This window comes from Tyto alba, unplaced genomic scaffold (assembly GCF_018691265.1).
Source record: "Tyto alba isolate M040663 unplaced genomic scaffold, T.alba_DEE_v4.0 Super-Scaffold_16, whole genome shotgun sequence".
NCBI classification, from domain to species: domain Eukaryota; kingdom Metazoa; phylum Chordata; class Aves; order Strigiformes; family Tytonidae; genus Tyto; species Tyto alba.
Genome location: NW_024881278.1, coordinates 1,778,216 through 1,803,412, shown reverse-complemented (window position 1 = coordinate 1,803,412; position 25,197 = coordinate 1,778,216). Strand labels below are relative to the sequence as shown.

Here is a 25,197-nt window from a genome sequence, read left to right as displayed (position 1 = left end):
CTCAACTTAGCTGGTGCTTATGTGAAAGAGGTAGATTATTAGAATTAGCTTGTAATTAACATAAACTTTGCTAACTATAAATTTTTAATTGATTTCTGAGTAGGCAGCAAAAAAAATTTGGTGTAGATGGTTCAGTGCTCTAAAAGCACTTGGTCAGAAAATTCTGTTGCCTCACAAATGCCTCTGACTCATACTACAGCTCTGAAAATTACTATTGACCACAATATAGATCTAAATATGTGTATCTCACAGTTAAAATACATGGAATGTTTAAGAGTTTAAGAACCCCTCATGTTTTTCCTCTAACCATGACTATTTCTTCATTTTGATGTGCTCACTGCACATTTTTCCCCACTGAGTCACTTATTTATATCATGAAGCAATCTATAATCTTATTTTTGAAAACCTTTCAGTAAAATACATGACCTACTCCCAAATACGACTTAAGTAAACCATGATGAATCGGGCCTGCATTCAAAAAAACCCACTCAATTAAAAGTTTAAGCGAATGCTCAAAAATTTTACCATAATGAAGTACCTTTGAGCACAAATTCAGAATTGACCCTGTATGGGTTTCATGATGAACTGGGAAGGCAGGTCATGTTTGTAGGGCAAAAATGTGAGCACCCAGATGTCAAGTGTAACACCTGCATTTACTGACTGATTCATTGTCCTCTTTTATAGCGACAGTAAGGAAGATGAGGTTGGGGAATGCAGTCCTTGATCTGCAGGCATAGGGGTTTTCCCATCTATACACGTGTTTTACTTGTGACTTGTAGTTTTTTAGTGCATGCATGAAAAATTCTTTTCTACCATATATGTGAAATGAGAGTCAGAAATGTAATTTTACAACATTTTCCTTGGTGACAGTCCCCATTTTGGTGTCATTCAAGTGTTCATTAATATTGAATTAACTAGAAGGGACATCCAAAGCAGACGTGATATAACAAGTAGAAGTACAAGAAAGTGAAACTTTGGTAAAGATTGTGCTTTAAATTTTTTAGAGACATCTGTTTTGGAAAAGCTTTGCAATTCCATTGTCTTACACTGTCAGCATGCTTTACACAAGGCAAACAGCATGTGGGGAAAACAAGTACTTACAGCCAAGGCTGTTAACTGGCAGAGAGGTTATGTCTTACGTTCTTGATCTTTGAATTTCATTCAGTGTGTCCTAGATATGAGAAAAAAAGAAATTACGCACCATTTCTTTCAAAACCGTTTTTATTTTTGAGGTATACACACATTTCTGTTTATTTCTAGATATCATCCATCGTTCACATTAGCAATAACTGAAATAAAATGTCACTCAGTTCTCTACTTTTATTCTTAATATATAGCACATAAATTAAACAGTCTTATTGTGCTGCTGTGTGAGCTGCTGAGCTGTGTTTGCAATGTTTGTTAAGACTGAAATCCCATAAATAAAACATCTCTGAATCCAGCTTATCAGCTTCTGAGATGGCATGAAGATGTTCATATATTGTATGAGCTGAAGGAATCTGGGCTTCTTAGATTGAAGAAAAATAGGTTATAATTGGTAGTGGCAAATAGTGTGATCATCAAGAAAATGTACACTGTATGTACTGACTTCTAATAAATGGAAGTAATGGCCCATGCTCTGTTTAGCAGAAGACACTTCAGTAAGTATTCGAAGATTCTGCTTTATTAGCACTAGGAATTTAGTAATAACAGGTGTGAGAACTCCAGTCTTAACTATGAAATCTCATGTTTAATGATATTTAATATTTGTTAGATTTCGCAGAAAACAAAAAGCAAAAGAAGGAACATCTCTGTAGTAAACATTTACATCTTCCATTTGCTACTGTTAATTTTGCATCTGTGGGGTCTTGTTGTTTTTTGTTGGTTTTTTTTTTTTTTTTCCCCTTGAATTGTTCTCATTCTAAGAGCCCGCTCTTTTCCAGACTAATGTATTTGCTGGCACTTACGCAGCACAATTATTTCACCCAAGTCAACATGTTTCTGCAATTGGCAGCCCTGGAACCGAAGCATGTGACTCAGCAAGTAGGTAAATCCGAGAGACTCTTTCCAAGTACAGTGTGTGTCAGATGGAATGTGAATACAGTTATTTTGGGGGTCTTCCTCTGAGGAGGCGGTTTGGTCAGAGTTTACTACTTAGTAATGTGTTATGGAACGTTACCATCTCTCTACCTAAATTCTAAGCCCGGGGCGAGGCTGCTGCCCATCTCACCATAGCTGGGCCGCTGCGGAGGTTCATAGCCCTGTCCACTCGCAGTGAACCAGACTTCCAGCCCCGGCACTTGTGGTTAATGTTTGACAACCTAGGGGACTTTGCTGTTGACCCCTCAGCTAAATGTAGGATGTGAAACGCCGGCACTTCAAAGCAAGAGTTTGTTCTGGAGTAGTGTCCAGGATGTCCTTGGCCATTATTAATATTGTTAAACGCTGTATCAAAATAGCGTATTTAAAAATAAAGATCGCTTTTGTTATGAACTGTTTTCTTCTGCTTAAAAACACTATGTATCTTCCTTCCAGTACCATCAAGAGTCTCTGACTTAAAGCTGAAGAGATCTTCCTTTGAGCCACCATATGGCTGTGAATTACGATTTCTTAGGTAGTCAGTTTTTTAAGGCAGAATAACTGAGGTCTAGTCTGTTGTTGTTGACTTGCATCAGTCCCTACAAGCATGACAGGCACGGTGTGAAAGCTGTCTTGTCTTAGGGATGGTTGTTCCACCTTATGCCAGGGTGGCTCCCGTTTGGTGACAGCCTTGCATACTTTGAAGAGTCTTACATTCCTGATTAAATCACATACAAATCCCCTGAAATTCTCTCAAACTGTTGTTTCATTGAGTGGGCGCGCCACGGGCGTCACAATCACTTAAATATTTGTTCTAAATGTTTGCCTGATTGTATTTCACACTAGCCTGACCTAACTTATCCACAGCTGAAAGGTTGTGTCAGGTTTCCTCCACTGACAGCCTGGGGCTATATACGGGTCTAGTGAAAGTAGCTGTATTCCCTGTTTCATTATTGCTGGAATTTGACCTAGAAGAAGAAACCTTGCTTCAGTTTTCATCCTGCCGAAGCTGTTTCTTAAGCCAAGGAATCCAAATTCTCTTTTTCCCTGTAATTCTTTCCTTTCTCATATAGGATCTGACTAAAAGATTTCTGTGGTTTCTGAAAAGCATACTGTTGTCTCCTTATTTAAACACAAAACACACACACGATTTCCCACCCCCACTCCCATCATCCAATGAAATACTGTCCATGACTACTGATATAAACCTTGTTAATGATTTATCGTTAACTCATCGATACTTCCTGTTTGGAGCTATTCTTGATCTACTTTTTCTTTCAGAAGGAAACGCTTAAAAATCTTTTCTATAAAAGGAGAATCTTGTAATTCTTTGCAGAAATAAAAGTTCAGCCTTCTCATTTCATCAGAATTTGGAATGCAACATCTTGTGTTCAGGCAGTGCCTTATCCCATTTTAGTCTCCTTTTTCAAGTTATTACTTTTTCAGTTGGGGCTTGATATCACTTTTGAAATGGCATTTATGACCATGGACTGTATTCGAACATCGTTAAAGGCAGTTGGTACTTTTGTCTGGAGCAGCTACCCTTTGGGCCTGAAAACCTGCTCAGACTTCTCTCTAATCCTGCTCAGATGCAGGAGTATACCAGGAGAATACAACAAGAGTCTAACATCAGACCGGGTTTGACAGTTTTATATGGTTTACTTATATTAGGCTAGCACACCAAAAAAAAGTCAAGTTAAGGTAAATGTTATAAACCTGCAGTATCCCTGCTGAATCCCTGCAGTATTTCATTTGAATAGTATAGTGTGAAACTGCATACAGAGGGTGATGGCCAATTAAGTGTAGAAGGAAAGGTAGAGACAGATCTTCTATGAAGCTAGATAACACCTATGAAAAAGTCTGCTGGCAGGGTTATATTAGGAAATGAACATTTCCTCAAGAATTGCTGTTACTGGTTCATCAAGCAGTTGTACTAACAAAAGCACTTTAATATCAGCCTTATCGTGTCTATACTGGAAGGACAGAGGAGAATGAATAAAAAAAATGATAAAAATAAAATTCACCGGTGTTTCTAAGTTGAAACTTTTTTAGAGTGGGTTTAAGTTGATTTTTTGCTAAATAACTACTGCTAGGATTTCGATTTCCTGGGTTTTCATTTCCTTCACCTATTCATGATTTGCATTCTACTGGCCTCTTTAATCTAGGTTTTAAATGATTTCTATCAAACTATCTCATCTTGGTATTACAATATTAATATGCTTTGTTGTTTTCAGCTTGGCAGTCTTGTTCAAGAATGTACATCATTTATATTCAGGTAAGACTTCATTTGCATGAAGAAGTTCAAGTGCAGCAGCTTTTGTATTTTCCCTGGAACGTTTTTCACATTTTAAACATGTAACTATTCTAGATCACCTTTTCCATAGCTTGTGCAGGTCTATTAAAATCAAATTTGCTCTAGGCAATAAACCAGCCTAAAGCTAAAATACTGACTGTGAGCCTTTGGCAAGATGTAAAGAATTTGTCAGAAACAGTGTTGTGTCCCTTTGGCAATGTCACAATTAATTATCCTTGTGGCATTTTATATCTAGCCTGTATATTGCTTTCAAAAGGCCAGGGCAAACTAAAACGCATTCTGTTACTCTATATTTCATACAGGAACTATTTTCAAGCTAAGCAAATATGTTGTTATAGAAAGGGGAAAATTGTGAAAACTTACTGCGGAACTCTGCTACAGCAGATACAGTCAGGTATGTTTCTAAATCCACTGTTAATCTAGCATTTTAACTTCTCATAGATGTTATGATGCGTAACTGCTGATGCTCTCTTGAAGTGTAGGTTTAACCAGAAAACAGAGGTAGGAAACACAGTTTATCTACAGACGATTTGTAGCTGATCTTGTGATTGTTTAAGGTGAATTTTACCTGATGCATCTAGATATATGGCTTAGTGTTAGGGGACTGACAGAGAGTTGTTCTGTCAGCTCGAACTAACCTCATTACTCTTGGATTCTTCCCCGAGGCTATTTCTACCCCATTTTGTACAACTAGAGCAATGTGAAGCGTTTGAAGTTCTGCAGAGACCCGAGTCTATGACATGAACTACTAATTTATCCAACTGGTTCTATTTCGTCCAAGGAGCTGGCTTTCCTTGTACAAGAGACTCACTAAGTCGACCAATTAGATTGTCAGAAAGAGCATTTTATTACTAAGGTCCGAGAAGGCACGTTTGAGGTGTTTCTTCTGTGGTTTTAAATGTTATGATTAGAAAATATTTCTTGGTAACATTTCATGTTATTTTATTTTTGGGGTGAAGTTAAATATGGGAAACGATCAACAAATAAGATGAGTGTCGAAGACAGAAATCATAATGAAAATTCTTTTGTTACCTTTATGGAGACAGTCTATAGTAACAGTTTTAAAAACTAAAATACATACCTCATACACAGAAAGCTGTTCCTATTTAATGAACTACAGAAGTCCTTCATGTTGAACATAGTATTTTTCTTTCTGTTTACCATGCTATTTACCTATCCAGAAAAGTTAACGTTGTTTTCAAATGCGACTTAAGCAATGTCCAAATAACTAAATGAATTATTTAATAAATACACACTGGTTTTAGGTGTATTGTATATTAATAAACTTGTTTATTACTCCACATGCAAAGCATCAGCAAAAAAAGGTTCAGTCTAAAATATGCGCAAGGCTCCAGCCGAAAAAAATCAGCAATAAAAAGCTTATGAAGAGCAGCCTGTGGTAATACTGTTTATAGATAAGAACCTTCCTTGATATAGCTTTTTATTTCGAATAAAAACATTGAAATGCAACTGGATTTAGGCATAAAATGAGATAATATTTCAAAAATTCACTACTGAAATAATTGTATCTGGAAGCAAATATTTGATAAGCGCTTCTCACATAAATCACAGCTATAGCTTAACACTTGAAATCGAACTCATTTAGTAAGTGGCATCATCACAAATCACATCTGGGCAATATTGATTTGGATACTAAAAATGAGCAGATCCAAAAATAATGACCACTTTGCAAAATGTAGTTGTACTCAAATATTGCAGGGCAACTGTAGCTGTAGTTGGTGAATTGCCATTTCCACCTGATTGATCTCCTTTGTTCCACCCATTTCAAATGCTCTGTGTTCAAATGTATTTCACTGACTACTTTTGTACAGGTGACCAGCGACCAAAAAGATGGACAGAAGGTGAGAGACGTTTGCGGCTCAACTAATTACTAGTAAATCCCTCTCTAGTCTGGATTTACTAGTAAAAGCTGTGGGAGGGAGCAGGATCTCTGTGGGGTCCTGGGGCCAAATGCCAGGCAGCGTATCCCATGGATGGGCCCGATCCTCCCTGGGCACATGACACAGTGGCTGGACTTTGCTGCTGTGAAGTGCAGCCCTGACTGCTGCTTCTGGTGACAGGTCACTTGGGTGCGGGTGGCCCTCGACATCTGTGGTGGCCAGGGCTGGACAGCCAGATTGTGAATGCAGGCAGCTGCACTCTTAAGTGCGCAGGTGTCGTGGTTTGAGCTCAGAGGGCAACTGAGCACCACACAGCCGCTCACTCCTCCCTTCCCCCCCAGCAATGAGAAGGGAAAAATAAGGCAGGCTTGGGGTTCAAGGTAGGACTGGGAGGGGCAGATCACCCATTATGGTCACAGGCAAAAGGCAGACTCATTAGGAGAAGAAAAAAGAAAACATACATTTATTGCAGACATTAACAACACTTAACAGAGTAGGACAGTGAGAAGCATTGCCACATCTTGAGAACACCTTCCCCCCACCCCTCCCTTCTTCCCGGGCTCAGTTCTGCTCCCGATATCTCTACCTCCTCCCCCAGTGGCGCAGGGGCAGGGAATGGGGGGTGCAGTCAGTGCTGCCGCTTCTGCCATCTGCGGTGGGGGGAGCTCCTGGAACTTGTTCCTCCTGCTCCATCATGGTCCCCCTCTCACAGGAGACAGTCCTCCACAAACTTTCTTCAATGTGAGTCCCTCCCACGGGCCACAGCGTTTCCTTACACCGCTCCGTTGTGGGTCACCAACTTCCTCCGACTGGATTCCCTCCCACGGCTGCAGCCCTTCCCGAGCTGCTCCGGTGTGGGACTCCCCCACATGCTGCAATCCTCCCAGTGCTGAATTACAGCAGCGGGGCTGCCTTTTCCCACAAGACCCCGGCCTTCTCCAGGCACAGTCATATTGGTTGGCCAAGAGAGGCCCCTCACAGGCCATAAATCACCGTCTGCTCCACCGTAGATCTTCCTGGGTGGCAGGGGGGGCCGCCCTGCCGTCCCCCCACAGGATACAGGGGGGTCTCTGCTCCGGCACACCTCCCCCCTCCTTTCTTCCTCCGTTCCTCCACTGACCTTGGTGTTCACGCAGCTGCAGCAACTCCTCTTCACCAGCCCCACTGCTCCTCACCACGTCCCTTCTTAAATACGTTATCGCAGAGGCGCAGCTGATGGGCTCAGTTTTGGTGCAGAGGTGGAGCTGACTTGGAGCTGGGGGAGCTTTGAGAAGCTTCTCACAGAGGGCTGCCCCTACAGCCTCCTCCCCTGCTGCCAAAAACCCCACCGCTCACTCAAACCCAGGACATTGGAGTTTATTTCTTTGGCACCTTCTGCACACAGGTGCTTCTCTGTGGAAGTCGCCCTCTGGAGACTTGTTTCAATTCTCTCCCACTACCCTGGTCATTTATAACAGCTGTGGGTGTCTCCGAGGCTACCAGCCGATCTCTCTCTTGCTCCTGTCTGCCTCCACAGCATTGCTTTTGGTCGCTCCAGATTCCGCCACAGCCTGACTTCAGCCTCCTGAAACCTGTTTCCTAGGTGGGTGTGTAATGCCCAGCTCCAAAGGTTCCTTTAACAATGAATGCGTGGGACTGCTGCCTATCCATGCTACCTTTAAATAACTGGGTGGATGCAGTCTGGGTGTTAGTAAAAAATAACAGTATTTAAGACAATTTTTCCAATTTATTAAGAGAGATAATGTCCCCATTTATAACGTCTGTGGAACACAGTTTGCGACTGTGTTGGAGGAACTAAACCTTTAGCCTCACAAATTATACTTTGAAATGCATTTACTTGTTTTGAAACATTATTTCTCTGTGGTTTTCAAAAAAGTGCGTTCTGCTTCTGAAAATAAACTTTATCAGTAAGAGGGTACATTTTATTATAAAACTGTTTTGTTTCTATTCAAACAGAGTGTATTTGGGAGACAAATTTTCTTACTTTGCTAACTAATAATGTAATTCTTTTTCTTTAGAGATAATTCTAACACCTTAATAACCCTGTAGGAGACTTATTAAAATATAAGAGATTAAATTCTAATGAGCACACTACAGACCTCTTCTTGAAAGGGCTTCCAGGAAGGGATCGCTACAAGAATAAAGGTTAAATTTATTTTCCAACCTGTAACAAAAGGCAGAAGGGAGCACATAGCTGTAACCATGTACATGAATAACCATAAATTAAGCAGTGTTTCCCTGGCTAGCCAGCCATTTATCCCCTAGACTGCTATGCATGATCAGGCAGAAAGTCTGCATTTTCCCCCGAATGGATGATTAGGAGACTTTGCTGTTTATTAGCCTTAACTGTACTTCTTGTATATAAGTACTGATGAGTTTACAGTAAAAAGGGTATCCGGACCTCTGTCAAGCTTGTAGATAACCCACGGAAGAGGAGGATACACACTGCAAACACCTTCTGCCTCGCTGTTCAACCAGAAAGTGACCTGCTGGGAGGAAGGCAGCATTGTAGAGCCATGGTGATAATGCGACCAGACCACGGAGCTCCTCGGAGGAGAACGGGCTGTGACCATCGTTATATAGCCCTACCCAGACCCTAGCAGGAGTGAAACGTTTTATGCTCCCTGCTTTCTCTGATACTGTTAGTACCTAGGCTTTGGATTCACTGTAGTAAATGAAATTCTGTGTCCACAGTACATAATTCACACTCGGGCAAAATAAAAAGAGGGTTTCCTGGTAAGTTCAGCATGAGCAGAGTAGAGTTCACAATGCAGTTCTTGATCCGCTTGAGCAGGGAAATATAAACAAAGCTGTTTTCTACAGATCAGTAAATACTTGTGGGTTATGGTTTACTACTAAAAAAGATTAGCACTGATTTGGGCACAATAGGAAAAAGCCATTAATATACTAGCAGCAAAAAACATTGTAAGGAGGTAAAGCATATATTAAAGCTAAAAGAGATGAGTACTATAAAAACTGAAAGTCAGAATTAAAACATCTTCTAAGAATTGTGATGTAAACATCCTACTTTCCTACTATATCATATACTACAATGTCAGTGATACAGTAACATGCTATTTAGTAACACAAAGCAATAAAATACAATTGATGGGGAAGACATGTTAATCACCGGCATTCAGGCTGAGTATTGTTGTGAATCTCCTATAAAACCTGTACGCCCACATTATGGACTAATTTTTGCCGAGTGATATAACATCATTAAACCAAAACCAGTACACACAAACCGTTATTTTACCCAGGTGATCAAAGGTAAAGCAGTTATTTATGTCTCATTACTATTCTCCTCACACGCCAAACAAATAATTCAGAACAATTTAGTTGAGAGGAAAGTAGTGAAGTGGATATGGGGTACATTGCATTAAGATGAAAGAAAAATGTAAGGAAAATGGAAAAATGCTTTCATAGTGCTAGAAGCATTATAAGAAAAGGAGCAGGAGTATGTGTTGTATTTACAGGGGACAAAAGAGAATGTGCTACTAATGGAAGGGTGAGCAATAAACAACATGAAAGGTTAGGCAAAGCAAACAAAATGCAAGAGAAGACAAAAGAGTAAAGTAAAATTAGAAATAAAAATAACCTGGAAAATAACCGTACCGTTGTTTCAACAAAGTTGAAAGACACCCCCCACCTCCCTCCTTTTTTTTTTTCACCTTGGACTCCATGCGAGCATGAAGATGCAGTTCTTTGCCTAAAAGCCATGCAATCCAGCATGAAGTCTAAGGCAACAGGCAAAGTGAATGTGGTGCAAGAAGGGCACAGACTAACAGTGATACGCTCAAACAGTTTTATGTATTGTGGTACATCACAGTTTTATGTATTGTGGTACATCAGCTGCTTGAACTGAAATTCTTTATTTCTTAAAAACTTGACTCTAGGTGAAAATGTAGGAAGGATGGTGGTGAACTTCAGCAAAGCCAGCAGAGGTTGTGACAGGCTGCCCAGAGAGGCTGCGGATCCGTTATCCTTGGAGATTTTCAGCATCCAACTTGTAAAAGCCCTCACCACTCCGATGGGAACTCAGTGCAACCTTGATTCAGGAAAAAAAACTTGGACTAGAGATCTCCTGTGGGCCCTCCAGTCACGGTGCGTTTGAGATTCCTTAATTTCGTACAAGCTATGATTCTGTACGTATCACAAGCACAATCTCACCGACGTTAATTAGCAGATGTACTTCAGTAACTGAAGTGGGCCTTGAGAAGAGGTTTGCCTCCAATCTACAACAGGCACATGGGAATTGATGAATTTAAAACAACAGAATCAATCAGAAATGGTGAAAATAGATAGACATGAATAGACGGCATCATTGGAGGGGGAAAAAGCCAAAAGAAACAAAACAACCAAAGAAAGAAAAGAGATGGAAAAGCAAAGAGTTGAAAAAATAATTCAGTTATTTCTTGTTATGGATGAACTAAACATATATTTTTAGTAGTAACACTGATTTTGATGATACATGATATCTGTTAAAAATAGTAAGATCCATAACATTTACATTCAAGACAGCCTAGCTTTTCATCAATATCTATTTTGTACTAGTTTTGCACTATATATTATTTTTAAATTTTGACTTGTCTTTCCAAATCTTACATCTTTTATCTACTCTCTGTGCTCATTCTTTCAACTCTCAGCTGTATCTCTTAGGTATTTTTTTTCTTTTTTTTTTTTTTTTTTTTTCTGTCTGGCTACAAAGTTGCCATAAAAGACAAAACTGATAAAACAGCAGAATAATGAAAGTGGATGTCCCCTCTGGTGAGATCTAGATTTCCTCAGTGGAGTATCTATGACCTTCTTTCATTTTTGACACTTGAAAGCTTTCTTTAATAATGTCATTTCAGTCTAATTTTATACAGTCAGCACGTTAGATGTCTTTTAAAAGTACTCCCATTTTTATTGTCTTTAGCAACCAATTAGTTCCCAGCCCAACTAGTCCCAGTTGCTCAGCTGTATACTGGGGATTTGGCATGGCATGCTGGAATAAATCACTCGCCTTCCACCCCTTGCAGTCTTAAAATACAAATCAGCATAGATGTGGGTATGTGCAGTGACATTGGAAGAACAAAACCAACAAAATGCATCTGTTTACCTCTGCTTATGGTTACCCCGTGTAAACCTTTCTGGAACCAGGATGTTGTTTTTCTGTGAAGAAAAGAAGCAATCATTTAAGGAATTTTATAGTTAGGCAATAATTCTACTACTACTACTGCAGATTAATACTCTGCCCTCCTCTGCTAGACCTGATCTCATTTAATTATCTTCTGTCCCTGCAAAGCCACTTGATGATGTGACTCTCTTGATTATAAGCAAGTTGTACACAGCAGAGGTCAAGTTCCCAGTGGTCGTACAGTACGTCAGTGGTGCTGGTTGAACTCAACAGAATTACTTTTATGTACTTTCAGTTTGAGCACATGGTTAAGCCCTGCTTTTTTCCTTTTCTCTCTCTTCCTCTGCATTGAGGTCGCTCTGACTGTTTCATTATATTTGTGCTTTCAATCTACATTTTTTACTGAGGACATTGTAGGCTGGGCAGGAATTCCACGTTTTCAAGTGGCATACCGAAAAGTGATTTCCTGCTTAAAAGTTTTCCTCTTTATTAAGTACTTTCTGGAATACATCTTAGTTCGCTCTGATACAGGGTGACTCAGACTAAAAGGTAGTTCTGTTTCCAGGCCTCTGCAGGGGCTTGTGCAAGCATCGCTGTCACAGCTACAGACATGGGAACTGCGGCAAACTCCCCGGTAGCTGAGACCAGGGGCCACTTTGGCATTCCGCTCCCCGCTCCGCTGAGTCAGCTCCAAGGTGGGACACTTTGCTTTTCTTCCTCTTTTTCCTCCCTGGGCCAGGAATAGCGCCAGGAGCAGAAGACAGTTGCGCTCTAGCTCAACTGCTGGTCGGTTTTTAACCCTGTATTTTTATCTCTGCCATACGACGCTGATCCCAGAGAGGAGCCCAAGCTGAACATTGCTGTCTTGTTTGCTGGGTCTTCTGCCGCGCATAAAAATTCAGGCCTGAAAGGTTCATCTGGAGACTCTGAAAAGGTCTTTCTACTTCAGCTTTGCAAACACGGGTTTTGATCATAGGGTATGGCTGGTGGGAGCAGGAACGCTCGCTGTACCGCAGCATTCAGCTCCAGCACGGTAGCCGTTGCAGTAACGAAAATGTGGATCGCAGGGTGTGCATAATCACACCTGATCTGTCTGAACTGTAATTACGTTTTGGGACTTCTGCAGATTTGGGGAACATGCCCCGTTCATTTAAACTGTAAGGCCAGGCTGTGTTAGGATACTACTGTGTTGGAGCAATGTTTTCCAAAATGATTGACTTAAAATAGGTCTGACTTCGTAAGATCTACAAATTTATCTTTCAAAGTTTGTAATTCTCTGACAAATTAAATAAAGAGTGTATCTAAATACTAGAACATAACAGTCTTAATTGTCAGAAGAGCCACTTAATAATGTGTATATATTAGATTACCTGAATATTTATCTGAAATTATTGATGTGTTTAATATTTTATTTCCTTACTAACAAAAATTACCTTTTCTAGATACAATTATAACCTTAGTGGTTAAACTGAAATACTATGCATCTGACTGCCCATGGAATAGCACTGCTAGTAAATCACATAAATATATCAACAGTACAGAAACATTATTTTTTTCTCTTTCTTTGAATAGTTTAGTTATCACATTATTTGATGGACCAAAATGTATTTTCTGACAAAATGAATTCAAATCATAAAGCTGTAAGAAATACATGAGTATATTGCCTTTCATCTTGCTCTCCAATCACCCAGTTGGAGAAACAGGGCTTGTAGTTACTTGCCTCCTCTTTAGCTCGTTTCCTGAAGGCAACAAACCGGAGAAATTATGGGTAACAGTTTATCAAATGCTTGTAGTCAGTGAACTCCCTCTCTACCTGTCGCTAGGCCTCGTTTTATTAACAGAAAGCTGCCGACCCAGGCGTGCCAGTAGCTTGAAAGGTCAGGAGGTAGGATGCAACTGCCAAATAAAAAATGGATGATGTGTATTTAATGTTTTAAATGCATGTTAGAGTATCCGAGAGTGAGCGTGCTGGTAAAAGGTGACATTATATCAACGATATTGTGGAAGCCTTGTGAAAAGGGCTCAGAACAGTTTTAAGATGTGTTATGAATGGACAGGAGGGGAGACCTCATGGATAATGTACATCTAAGTTTGTATTTGAATTTCCTGTGGTGGGAGTGTGCATCAGCACAGGATTGAATCAAAATCAACACGACCATGCACAACACGGTTTGCGACACAAGCAAGCTTTGATATGCAAGAATAAGGACAGTGAAATAAATTTTTATTAAATATAAATGTTTTATAAACCCTTTTTAGATTTTTATATTGCTCTGTTACTGCTATAATATATCAATTTTGCTTAATAGCTACTGAAGTTATACATTTTTAAATGTACTTTCACATACACGAGGAAGAAATTTTCTATTAAGATGAGAAACTGTCCGTAATGTTCTGTTACTTCTTTTTTAGTGAGGTAGAAACTGAGGAAAAAATCTTAATCTCAATTTAAATCTGCATTTAACATTTTTATCAATGAAATTATATTTATACGATGAGAATTAAAAAATATTTAAGATTTTGTACAACTTAATCTTTTTCACTGTATTCATTGAAAAGTTGAATAAACAGTGTAAATACCACCGAAATAAAGGACTGCTTTCCATTCTACACAATGAGGAGGACTGCTTACTGTCAATTTAATTTCTCTTAATTTCATTTTCTTTGTTTCACGTCCCAGCATTTAACTTCGTAGCAGTACAAGAAGCTCTTGAAATTAATCCAAGATAGTTTCTAGTTAAAAAAAAAAAAAAACAAAACAGGGGGGAGAAGAAAAACTCAAATATTTTGTGTTAGATGAGATTTAAAAAATCTTTTAAGTAAAAAGACTGAAAAAATAGTTTATCTATGGATTCTGTTTGCAGTTTGTGTACTATTTTGTTGGCTTAGGTTCTTATAAAAGAGTAAAGAAAAATATAAAATCTGAAAAATGAGGCAAACATGGCCATACAATTATTTAAAAAATAAACAAAATCCAAAAAACCCAAAACCAAACAAACGTACTTTTTTTTTTTTTTGATAGCATTTATTGCAAACAGAAGAGTGTTTTTATCTTTATGAACATGCTTTGTGAAGCACAAGGAAGCAAGAACTTACTCCAGGTAATTCCGGTTACATGACCTTTGAACTGAACACACCTACTTTACAGGTTATGTGTAGTTCCTATTTTAAGCTGTTTCGCGGGGCAGCAGCTTCTGGCAGTTGCTTCTGAGATGAAGAAGATACAAACTTTCTTCTCGTTACACACCGAGGCTTTTCGCAGGAAACTTCTGAGTTTTGCTGCCCCCAGTTCAGCGCCCAGCAGCGCGGGCCCTGGCCCTGCGCCGCGCTGCGTTCACGGCGGCGGTGGCACCAGCTGCCCGTGTCCAAGCGCCCTTTCCTCTTCTGCACTGAATTTGTCAAATGTTTTGAAGACTGCCAAGATCTGGAACGGCGCGCTTCTTTTCCCGTCCTCTCCATTTCTCCAGCAGCAGCTATTTTTAGCCTTCCATGCAGACCTGCGGCTCAGCCCGACCCTCTGGCCGCTCGCTCCTGGTGTGCCGTGTACCCCACGCCACAGCTGACCCCCACGGAGCCGCCGCTCGCCCAGCAGCCATATCCTCCGGGGACATAAACCCCCTGGCCTTGGCTCCGCTGGAGGCTCAGCGTGGGATCTGCCTTTATTTCGGTCGAGGTGGTTGATGGCCATCACAGTGCTGTGGGTAGCTGCCCTAATGCTCGTTTGGATGGGTAATCCAGCAGTTTGGGCTGAAGCTCTAGCTCCCCTTCAGTACATTTATTCACTTACATAGTGTGGTATTCACTCTTGTATTAATTTACGGTTCCTATTATATCTCTAACAGGAACTCTCGAACCAGTCATTATTGTATCCATATGTTATATGTTCATTTTACAGCTATTAGTAGACACTTTTATTCTGCCCAGTCTGTGTATCTCTTAAATGCTATTTTTGGACATTTCCCAGTTTTCCTGTAGAACGTCACCAGTGTTTGCACTAGGCCTTGGACGGACTAAATACACCCAGATCATTAGACAAATACCAATTTCCTATCAGTCTCTGATGCTCATTGCTTCAACAGGACATTTTTAAGCATTCTGAGCTTTGCTTTAGCCTACCATGTATACAGCTCACTACAGTCTTCTCAGAAAAATAATCTCCTCTTTTGCAGCCTGATTGGTTTTCATCCAAGCACTGAAATGCGTCTTTCTAGATAAATTTTCCCACCACATGCGATACGGCCAATCACTTCTCTGGTTTAAGGCTTCCAGAATCGACAAGTGTAAGAAGTGAAGGACATGTCATGCTCGCATTGAAGACAGTGACATGATTTCTTTCTGCTTCAGTGGAAACAATTGTACTACCAGCAACTGAGGAAAATAAAAAGAAAAAAGCAATAATAATTTTCTTACTGGAATTGGAACATTTAACATTTCTATTTTTAAGCTGAAGAAAGTTTTTTTTTTCCCATCTTTTATCTGGTCTTCCATTTTGGTGCTGGTGTAAGCATCAGGCTTCATAATGTTTTTCCCTTTTATATATGTACATATTTTCTTTACATATTTTGCAAAATGATGGCTAATGTAGCCACTTCTACAAATGAAATTAAAGAATGCATGCAGATGCCCTTTATAGGAGGACAGCTAAATTTCCTCTCTCTCTCCTTCTGGTCCAGTAAACATGGATTTATAAAATGTGGAACAGATCCCACAAGACACTAGAATATTCAGTAGCTTGGTAAATATGCAGCGATCTAGGATATGGGTTCAAATATTTGTTTCGCATCATGCAAGAAAGCATGATTTAAACTAAGATCTCCTTTTTTAATGCCTGTTTACCTGTTGGCTTCTCTCTCATTTTTATTATCAAGATGAGAAAACTGGGCTACCAAAGCACATCATCTGGGCAAAGTGAAGAAATTAAGGAAAAATAGAAGATAATAATATACCCTTAGGAGGTGACCTAATACAAATATTTAAATATGCTTTGTAAAGAGGAATCACAGACTGATTTTTAACTGGTTACAAGGTAAACTCTGAGTGCTTCCTCGCATCAGTAGGTGTGATAAGACCAAGGATTCTGCGGTAAGGAATTGTACCACGACCTAAGGTTATTGGTAATAGTGGAGGTGCTTTGGTGTTTATCAGAAACCATGAGAAAATAAGTTGAAATGTTATGTTGTGCCTCACCTTTCTTTGTTGCAAGTCAAGCAAAAGGAAAGCCTGCTCTTGAGCAAAAGGTGTACAGAAGACACTACCTGTATGATTTACCTGAAATGGTGCCATTTCCAGGTGAACAGATACAGACACCTTCACAGGCTTGACTTCGCCCCGACACCTACGCCCCACCAGGAACTACTCTTTAGAGGTGAAGGTGCGTTGGTTCACAAGCATTCCGTGGCAGATGAAGGCTGTCAGGCTGTCCTTTGTCACCTCAACCCCTCGTCACTCCTGTGAAGCAACAAGTCTAGCTCCTGCCAGCGCCCGCCGCGCGCCGGGGCCAAATCCCTTCGCCCGCACGAGGAAGGGCCTTTACCTCCACGTGGATGCAAGTGAAGCCAAGAAGATCCCCATAGCTGCAGGGAAGCTTTCATATTTGTTTATTTAGTCTGTTGAAGTTTAGGTGTTTATTTAGACGCGGGAAAAAAAATCCCCGGCAGTGAGGAGGGAGGACAAGGGAGAGTGTGCCTTCCCTCACCGCCGGTCCCCAGGCGGGCGCTGCCCTCGCCCGAGGTGCGGCTCTGCACCGGCCAGCGGCCTCGTTCCCGGCCCCGGCGAGGGGGGGAGGATATCGAAGCGTGCGCCCACGGGCACAGCCCCCCCCCCCTCCCCGCAACTCCGTGCAAACCGACCCTGGCCGCCCGTTCCCTCCTCGGCCCGCGGGCGCCAGGGCCGGCTGCGCTTCCCGCGCCGGTTCCCGCCCGGGAGGCGATGGCGGGAGGGAGCGCTGGGCCCAGCCGGGCCGGGCCGGGCCAGGCCGCGGCCCCCGACGCCGTCGCTTAGCAACGGCTCCCGCCCTCCCGGCCAATCGGCGGCGCGCTCGGTAACGGCCGGCAACCCGGAAGCAGAGGGCGCTCTGCCCCGCCCCCGCGGCGGAGGCGTGGCGGCGGGCGGGGCGGGGGGGGGGGAGGGGAGCTCGTCCGCTCCCTCCCCGCGGGGGCACCGAGCGCGAAGCCTCCGCCGCCGCGCACCGCGGCCACTGTCGCACCCAAGCACCCACCGCCCCGGCGGTCCCACCCCCCCCCCCCCCCGCCACCACACACCACCTCAGCGCTGCCGCCGCCCTCCCCGTCGCCGCGCTCAGGCCCCTCCTGGCCGGTGCGTCCCGCCGAGCCCGGTCCGGCGGCGGCGGGCGGAGGAGGGGGCTGCTGAGCGGCGTCTGCCGGAGCCAACGGGCGGCGGGAAGGGGGGCGGGCGCTGCGGGGGTGTCGGGTTAGAGCGAGGCGTGACCCAGCTGACGGGCGCCGTGCGGAGCCGGGCGGCGGGCGCGGAGCCGGAGGGGAGCGGTAGCAGCAGCAGCCGGTGGCGGCGCGCGGCGTCGGTAGCTGTCGGCTCTGGCGCGGCGTTTCATCCACCCCCTCGTGAGCCTGGGGAACCTGCAGCTCAAAGCCGCCGCCAGCCACACCACCATGTACCCCGGCAACAAGCGGAAAAAGCTCTGGCGGGAGGAGAAAGGTATCGCCGCCCTTCCCGGTACCGGGCCGCGGGCCCGCTTCTCCCGCCTTTACCTCGCGTTGACCCGTGAGGGGAGCGCGTGTGTGTGTGGGGGGGTCCCGTTCCCGCGGAGCCGCCGCCTCGCTGGGGGGTGCCCGGCGGCGCTTCCCGCGCCCGGGGCTGAGGTGACGGGCTGGGGGAGGGGGGGGCGCTCCGTGCTTTCTAACGTTGCCCCTGACGTCTTCCCCCCCCCCCCCCCCCCCCCCCAAACACCCGCAAATCCCGCACAGTCGGGGTTCCGCCCTCCGGGGTGCCTAAAAGTGGGGGGACCCGGGATGGGGGGGGGGGGTTGTCCCCCCCACCGCTTCGCTTATCGCTGACTAACTTTGGCTGTGAGGAAGGAGGCTGGGGGGGGGGGGGGGAACAACAGCCCCTCTCCTGAGGGCTTCCCGCCCCCAAGTCACCTTGTGGAAGTATTTCAGGCCGAAAAGTTAGGCACGTGCCCTCAAAACGTGCCTTTTCTCATTTTAGTGCGTATGTTTTCCGGGCAAAATATGGTTTATTGGTATCATTGCTGTAATGCACTTGGGTTTAGCTTCTAGTGTTGATTAGCCAGGGTGAAATGTTTGGGGGCTCTCAAAGCACATGCCTTTATTTTATTTATTTATTTTTTTTTTTTTAAGGACCCCCACCCTGTGTCGGCTCGGTTTATAAAACCCCAGTGTCAAACTCCAGAGCATGAGAACTGTAGGACAAGCAATTTATGTAGACCTTGCCATTTTGATAGTTTTTATATTGATCATGAGGAAAGTGATGTAGACATTAAGAGACACTCACACAGTGGAAGTATGATATTTACATTGGCTAGGAGGAAACACTTCTTGCCTGGTGTATTTACAGATAACCTAGAAATATATAAGGAGGAGAGGAAGGAAAACAAAACCACATCAGCAGGTCATATTTCAATCTTTTTTTCTTTTTCCATCAACCCTGTGTGTGTGTGTGTCTCAAGCCAAGAAGACAGAAGCTGGGTTCGAAGGACAGTATTTGACCGTTTTGCCTGTGGCAGAAATCAAGTGCACATTTCTAAGGAAGAATTGTTAAAACACAGATAAACTGATTTCTCTGTAGCTTAGCTGTTCTGTCAAACTCTTCTTCAATGAAGTGAGTTTTGTTGCATGCTTTTCTCTTTCAAAACTGCCTTACAAAACACGTTTCTGTAGTTAAGGTGAGGCAACAGATTTCCACCAGATGTTTTAAGTCTCTATTTTCAACAGAGAAGATATAGTTAAATTTTATCAGACATTGCTTATGCGTGATCAACTATAACCGACTTCACCTCTGCCAGTCCTTAATGCTGTATGCCATTACTGTCAAAATTGCTGGTTTTGTGCTGGGTGCGGGTGGGTAAAGATTTCTGGTAGGCTCTGGTGAGTGTTCCCGTTACTCCCGCTTGCTGCTTCGAGCTCCACTACTGTCTGTGTGAATTCGTAGCCTGGCATGTGAACTTGAACCCTTGGTAAGGAGGGTTGAGTGGAGGGGCTGGCGGGTAAGCTGGAAACCTGAGCTGCAGGCATGCTTTCATTGTCTTAGCTGTGAGGATGGTGGTCTCCCTCGGAACGGTGATGTTACTGAATGCAAACCGCAGCTCAAAACTGCTGGTGAGATTTTTACTATCCGGGGAAGCACGTTGGTGAGTGCTAGCTGGCCAGAACTTGGTGTCTCTTTGCATAGTGAGAACAGTGTTTGCCAGTCTTCTGCTTCAGTTACTCCTTTCCAGCACCATGCTGAGGGTGCTGACCTTGAGTATTGTGAGTGAGGAGGGTAGGAAAAACTTCAGTGTTCACTGTTGGTACTGCTCTTCAGCTTGTAGCCCCACGTGACTGTTCTTACCAAGTACCTTCTCTGCTAGAGTTGAAAACTATAGAAGCTCAACTTCTTTCCTTCCTACCCAGATTGTACTTTTGAAATGAAATCTGTTGAGTCTGCCTTTACCTTTCCCAGGGACTCCTGAACACCTGTAAAGCTGGCTGTGCGTGCTGGTTCTACTCTTCCCATGAAGCTCTGAGTGCAATCCTTCTCAGCGTTTTATATTCTGATGAACTTTTTAAGAAGAAAAATCACTGATAGCTAAATATTGAGTTCAAGCCCACTGACAATACACTTGCTTTTCTTAATTACTTTCTTGGTAATTAAGGGTTGGTCCATGCTCTCCCAGGAGACTCCCTGCTTGAGGACAGCTGAAACAGAATAGGAGTGGGACTGGAGTCGATGTCAGTCTTAGACACGGGACTACTCTGCCTGAAAACTTTCAAAGGCACTTCATAAAGCTACAGGCAGAAAACCGTACTTGTGGCTAAGGCTGTTGGAATTGTCTTCCTGGAGGTTTGTGTATAATTTAGTTTAAGTTTTCACTGCTTACTCACAAGAACAGAGTTTTAGAAAACCTTCCTGTAGAGAGGAACTTGTGTTTTGAAGTCACAGGACTGGCTCTGTAACCTCTTCAGCAAAAGGCATTCAAATTTCTTTTGCTTGTCAGTCCCTCAAACCTGACATGCACAGACACACACACTCTCAGGTTTGCCTTTCTTTAGTACTTCTAACTTGCACGTTAAATGCTTGGTGTTCTGTATGTTTGAAGATCAAGTAATGGAGTTAAGTGCATATCTGTTGTGCAAAATGACAATCCTAATCACATTAGCTTTACTTTTGCTTTTACTTTAATTTATCCAATTAAGATACCAAGCCTGAATAATGGGACAGAAATGTTTTTGTTGACTGAAGAAATTAGTAATACTGTCAAAAATATCAAAATAAACTTATCGTGATAAGGGAGTCTGTCCTCAAAACCTGCCTCTGGTTATTATGCTGTGCTGATCTGCATAATTAGGAAACTTTATTTGGGCGGGGGGGAAAAAAACAAAACAAACCAAAAAAACCAACAGAACCCAGTGAAAGATTTTTCTGTCTTTTTGTTTTTTTTTTTTAAGGTTTGATCTGAGAAGCAGTTTTCATGTTCAGCTTGCTCACTGCTTCTTCAACTCGAGATGAAAATATTCTTTTCATGTCCATCTAGTCCTTTGTGCCACAGGCAAATAATATGAGTCTAGTCTTCTCTTACATCCCTAAAAACTCTTGAATAGTCGAAGAGCATTTATTACTGATTAACGTGTCAAGAAAAACTACTAGTATGGTAGTAGTAGTACAGTGCCACTGGATAAAGCAGATCCAGAGAGCTGATTAGCACATGGGTGTCATGATATGCTCTACAGTTTGGGTGTTGGGTTTTTTCCCTCCTTCCCCAACCCCTTTTGGAAGGGGAGAGGCTGTGCATCTTGTGCTGAGCTAATACTAAGCATGGCTGAGGTGGGGAGGGAGAAGAGGACGTGGCTGTAAAAATAGGGTACGGGGTCTTGCTGAAGCACTGAGGTTGTTTGCAGTGTTGGGTCATTGGGATGTTTTTTTCTTATATTGGAACTCAGTCCATTTAGAGCAAGATCTGAAGAAGGGAGAAGTTGACAGTAGCTGTCATAATTGTACAATCTTTGAGACTTTACTTTTCACTAAATGTCTGAAAAAAAAAAAAATGATGTGGTGACTTTTTCAGGTGGAAACAACCATCCATATTGGTTTTAATGTGGTGACTGAGTGGGTCAGATTAATGCTCAAATAAAAATTGAAAGCTTAACCCGTGCCACTCTCTTTAAACCCAGGTTCTGTTTTACAGCACTTCAAATCTAGCAGATGCAGTTCATGCTGGTCCTGGCCTACTTTTTAGAAACACGTTTAGCTGGTGGATGGCAGTGGGCTTTCTAGCACTTGGGATGATGTTCAAACAAAGTTTGTCAAACTTACATACTTGCATTACTTCCTCTTGGATATCTAATGGGTATCAGTAGCTGTAGAAAATGCTGATGTTTTTTGGCCCAAGATGGGATTAAATGCCACTGGGTGAGTCCAGAGCTGATGACAGTGGTTTTCTCATGCTGAAAATGACATTGTTAGCAGAACAAAAAACCCAACCAAAGATGCCTTTTTGATCACGCTGGCCATCTAGAAAGTGACATAACACTTGTTTTAGCTCTCATTTCTTTTGTAATGTAGTAGCGCTTTGTTAATTTTGTGCCCTGCTCCCTGCCTTTACTTGCTGGCATTGGTCAACTCATTTCAGTAAAATGTTTCAGTTTTGATCTTTCACTTTTTATTTTAAGTTCTGGTTTACAAATGCAGAACCTGAAGAATAGACTTTAACCTTGAAAACTCTCTATAAAACAACAATTCCCTACTTGAAAAACCTTGCTGTTAGTTCTTTGATCCTTTAATTAAAGTGGCAGGAATAAGAGGCACAGTAGTATGCGGGGAGGAAGTCTGGACAGTTGATAGAGCGGTGAGGAGGCATTTCTTTTTGCTGAACTAGGATATCCAGAAATAGGTGCATGCAGTTGTTTAGATGCACTGTGTTTAGCTCCTATTACTTGTAACTCATTGAATCGCTCATGCTTGCTTCTCTCAAATGGGATTTAATTGCATCAAGGACACCAAGTTGGTCACTGCTTGGCCAATGTGCAAGAATATATGAAAGCTTGCAAAACTTCTTTTATTTCTCTTTCCTCTAAACAGAGCGTCTGCTGAAGATGACCTTGGAAGAAAGACGCAAAGAGTACTTAAGGGATTATGTTGCATTGAAAAATATCCCAACATGGATGGAAGACTTAAAAAATAAGAGTGAAAGTGATGGTAAGTAAAACAGGGTAATCTTTTTAAATATAGAGCATTCTGTTTCCTCAATCTGAAGTTACTTCTAGGAGGGCCAAGACTTAGAACCTGTGTTGTTACTAACGGTGGCAGCCTAACGTTAGGACAAAAGCACTTGGGAGGCAGGGGGGAAAAACCCCAGCAAAACTTCTTAGACTCACTAGTGTCCACTAATTCTGCAACTATCCCCAGATTGAGTCATAGAAACACAAATACCCTTAAGTGTGTAAAATAGCTATTCTCGATGTGAGTCAGTCTTACTTTCCCGGTGTTCTGGCAGTCAGCTATGCCTGATGAAGTTTGTCTTTGAAACTTAACAAGCATAATGATATGGGGAATCTGGCCAAAATAGCGTTGTTCTTGTAGGTGGCTGAAAAGCAGATAGTAAGCTTGCAAGTTGTGTTTTGTTTTCTGAAAATCCAGAAGTGAGAGAAGATTGGATTTGAAGCCTCTTTTACTTATGGTCTTGCCTGCTTTCTGGGGCTGAGGGACATCAGCCTGGCCTGGATTAACTCCCCTTCTCTTGGCGTGTGCAGTGTTACCACAGTTACGATCACCACTAGAACTGTCTAAATACTCGCAGTGAAGGCTGACTGAAAATGTGAATCCTATTCACTTAGACAACTCTGTGTTCTGTATGTAATTTTGTAACAGTGGCTCATTCTTCATCTAGCTCCTTCTCCTACATAAGAGTGTGGAAGAAGGGTGACTTCTGAGCTGGTTTCCTTCTTTTTTCTTTCTATGGCCTGTTATCCCACTTGGCTGAAGTTTGTGGTTTTTGGAGGGGGATTTAACTGATACCTAAAGTGTTTTTTGCTTCGGCTTCCTGCAGAAGCAGGAAACTAGTTTTAAGACCCTTTTATTATCATTAAGGGCAAGTACTGGCCTGTGTGATCACCTGTTTAGAGTAGTCTTGTGGCTGCAGGGGAACATGGTCTTTATGATAATATTCTGGGTGAGATGAGGCCTGGAACTAATCAGCTGTTTATAATAAAATGGCAAAGCTGTAACACTTACTTTAGCACAATCTGGAAGAGCTGGTAGATTTACAGGTGCCATTGTCATAGACAACTAATGCTGTCATCTACTCCTAAAAGAATCTTTCATGACTTTGGAAGTGAAAGTATGTCAGAGGTTGCTGAGCTCTTCAATGCTGGTGACTAGTTGTGTTGTGACTACCCATAGACTTCTTTCTCCCATTAGAGTAGGTCTCTTACCTCACAACATCAAGAAGCCAGTCCATCTAGAAAACAAAGGCTGCATAAAAATAAAAAAGATTACCTGACTTCTCCAAAGCTCATTTCGGAGGCCTGTGGTACATGGGGATATGCAGTATATCATGTGGTTTAACTGGGAGACTACCCATTCTAGCCAAAGCTATGTTTTTATTCTAACTACTCTCAGATTCTGTATAACGTGCTAAAATTCACAGATCTTGTATTACTTGAGCTGCTGAATGTGACAAAGTGTGGATTTACGCTGTGATTGCTGTTACACTTCACATAAGCAAAATGTCAGTGTCTAATATGCGGGTATTGAATCACGGCAGTGGTGAATTTATTTTCTTATAGCCGTTCTTGCACTCTTTCTGTTAGTACCCAGTACACTGCAAAAATGCTTGAAGGCAGAAGTTGTGCTGAAACACTTCTCTGCTACTTGAAGCTTTTGTTATACTATACATTCAGGAGAAAATAGCCCTAGTCACTTGTCTTCTCTGATGTATTTGTAAATAAGCCATGTGGAATGGTGAACTTCTAGAAGGTTAGGCTGCTGAAATGCTTCCACATTTCAGTTGGTCAGTACAATTAAAAGAAATATGTATATTCATGTGACTGTTTCAAATTTTATTTCCCTTAAATGTTGACACCATTCTGAAGGTATCATATGTAATAACAGTCTTAACTATAATACCGAAAAATTAGAATTTAAGTCTTAACACTGAGAACTTCTGGTCTGTGTACTGGGGCATACAGAAGGCAACTGGTACAACCTAAATGAGACTCTGGAGAGAGCAAGTGAAGCCCCAGATATGATGAAGTCTGTGATGTTTTGACAGCATTATGCCCAAGTTCTGATATTTTCTTCAATTGAAAGGCAAATTCTTGCAGTGACAAACTAAAGAGGTCTGAAGAGGGAGGGGGTTGGAAATTCTCTGTATGCTTGACAAGCCAAAACAGCAACTGATGGGGAACGTGGAAAAAGTTCTTTACCATTTACTTCCGACACTGTATACAGTGGAAAAAATGGCAGATTGATTAGTAAAGTGTGGAGTGGCTGTTCAGGAAGAGTGATGAGGAGAAATCAAGAAAAGAACCAAGAACAAATAAAGTGAAGCAGGTGCAATCAATCAGCTGCTGGAATAAGAAGCTGTAGAAGTGGAGAGCATCTGGGCTGGCAGT

General features: G+C 42.4%; 2 protein-coding genes across 9 annotated transcripts in view; both read left to right on the top strand.

Annotated features, from left to right (window-relative positions):
- Nucleotides 1-12,747, top strand: part of LOC116962016 — a 46,603-nt gene extending 33,856 nt beyond the window's left edge. For 4 of the 7 annotated variants that reach the window (XM_032994742.2, XM_032994745.2, XM_032994744.2 and 1 more), the window contains 5 exons: nt 1,923-2,022; nt 4,293-4,333; nt 4,675-4,766; nt 10,170-10,377; nt 11,958-12,747. In XM_032994742.2, the coding sequence (XP_032850633.2) occupies nt 1,923-2,022; nt 4,293-4,333; nt 4,675-4,766; nt 10,170-10,377; nt 11,958-12,030 (514 nt within the window). In that variant the 3' untranslated portion in view covers nt 12,031-12,747. Of the gene's footprint in view, nt 1-1,922; nt 2,023-3,459; nt 3,697-4,292; nt 4,334-4,674; nt 4,767-5,037; nt 5,303-10,169; nt 10,378-11,957 lie in introns of those variants that run through there. The other 3 variants (XR_004407318.2, XM_032994746.2, XM_032994747.2) reach the window with 3 other exon arrangements.
- Nucleotides 12,748-17,842: 5,095 nt separating this feature from the next.
- MACROD2 (mono-ADP ribosylhydrolase 2) overlaps nt 17,843-25,197 on the top strand; it is a 902,990-nt gene continuing 895,635 nt past the window's right edge. For both annotated transcript variants that reach the window (XM_032994762.2, XM_032994761.2), the window contains exons 1-2: nt 17,843-18,064; nt 22,664-22,780. In XM_032994762.2, the coding sequence (XP_032850653.2) occupies nt 18,019-18,064; nt 22,664-22,780 (163 nt within the window). In that variant the 5' untranslated portion in view covers nt 17,843-18,018. The remainder of the gene's footprint in view (nt 18,065-22,663; nt 22,781-25,197) is intronic.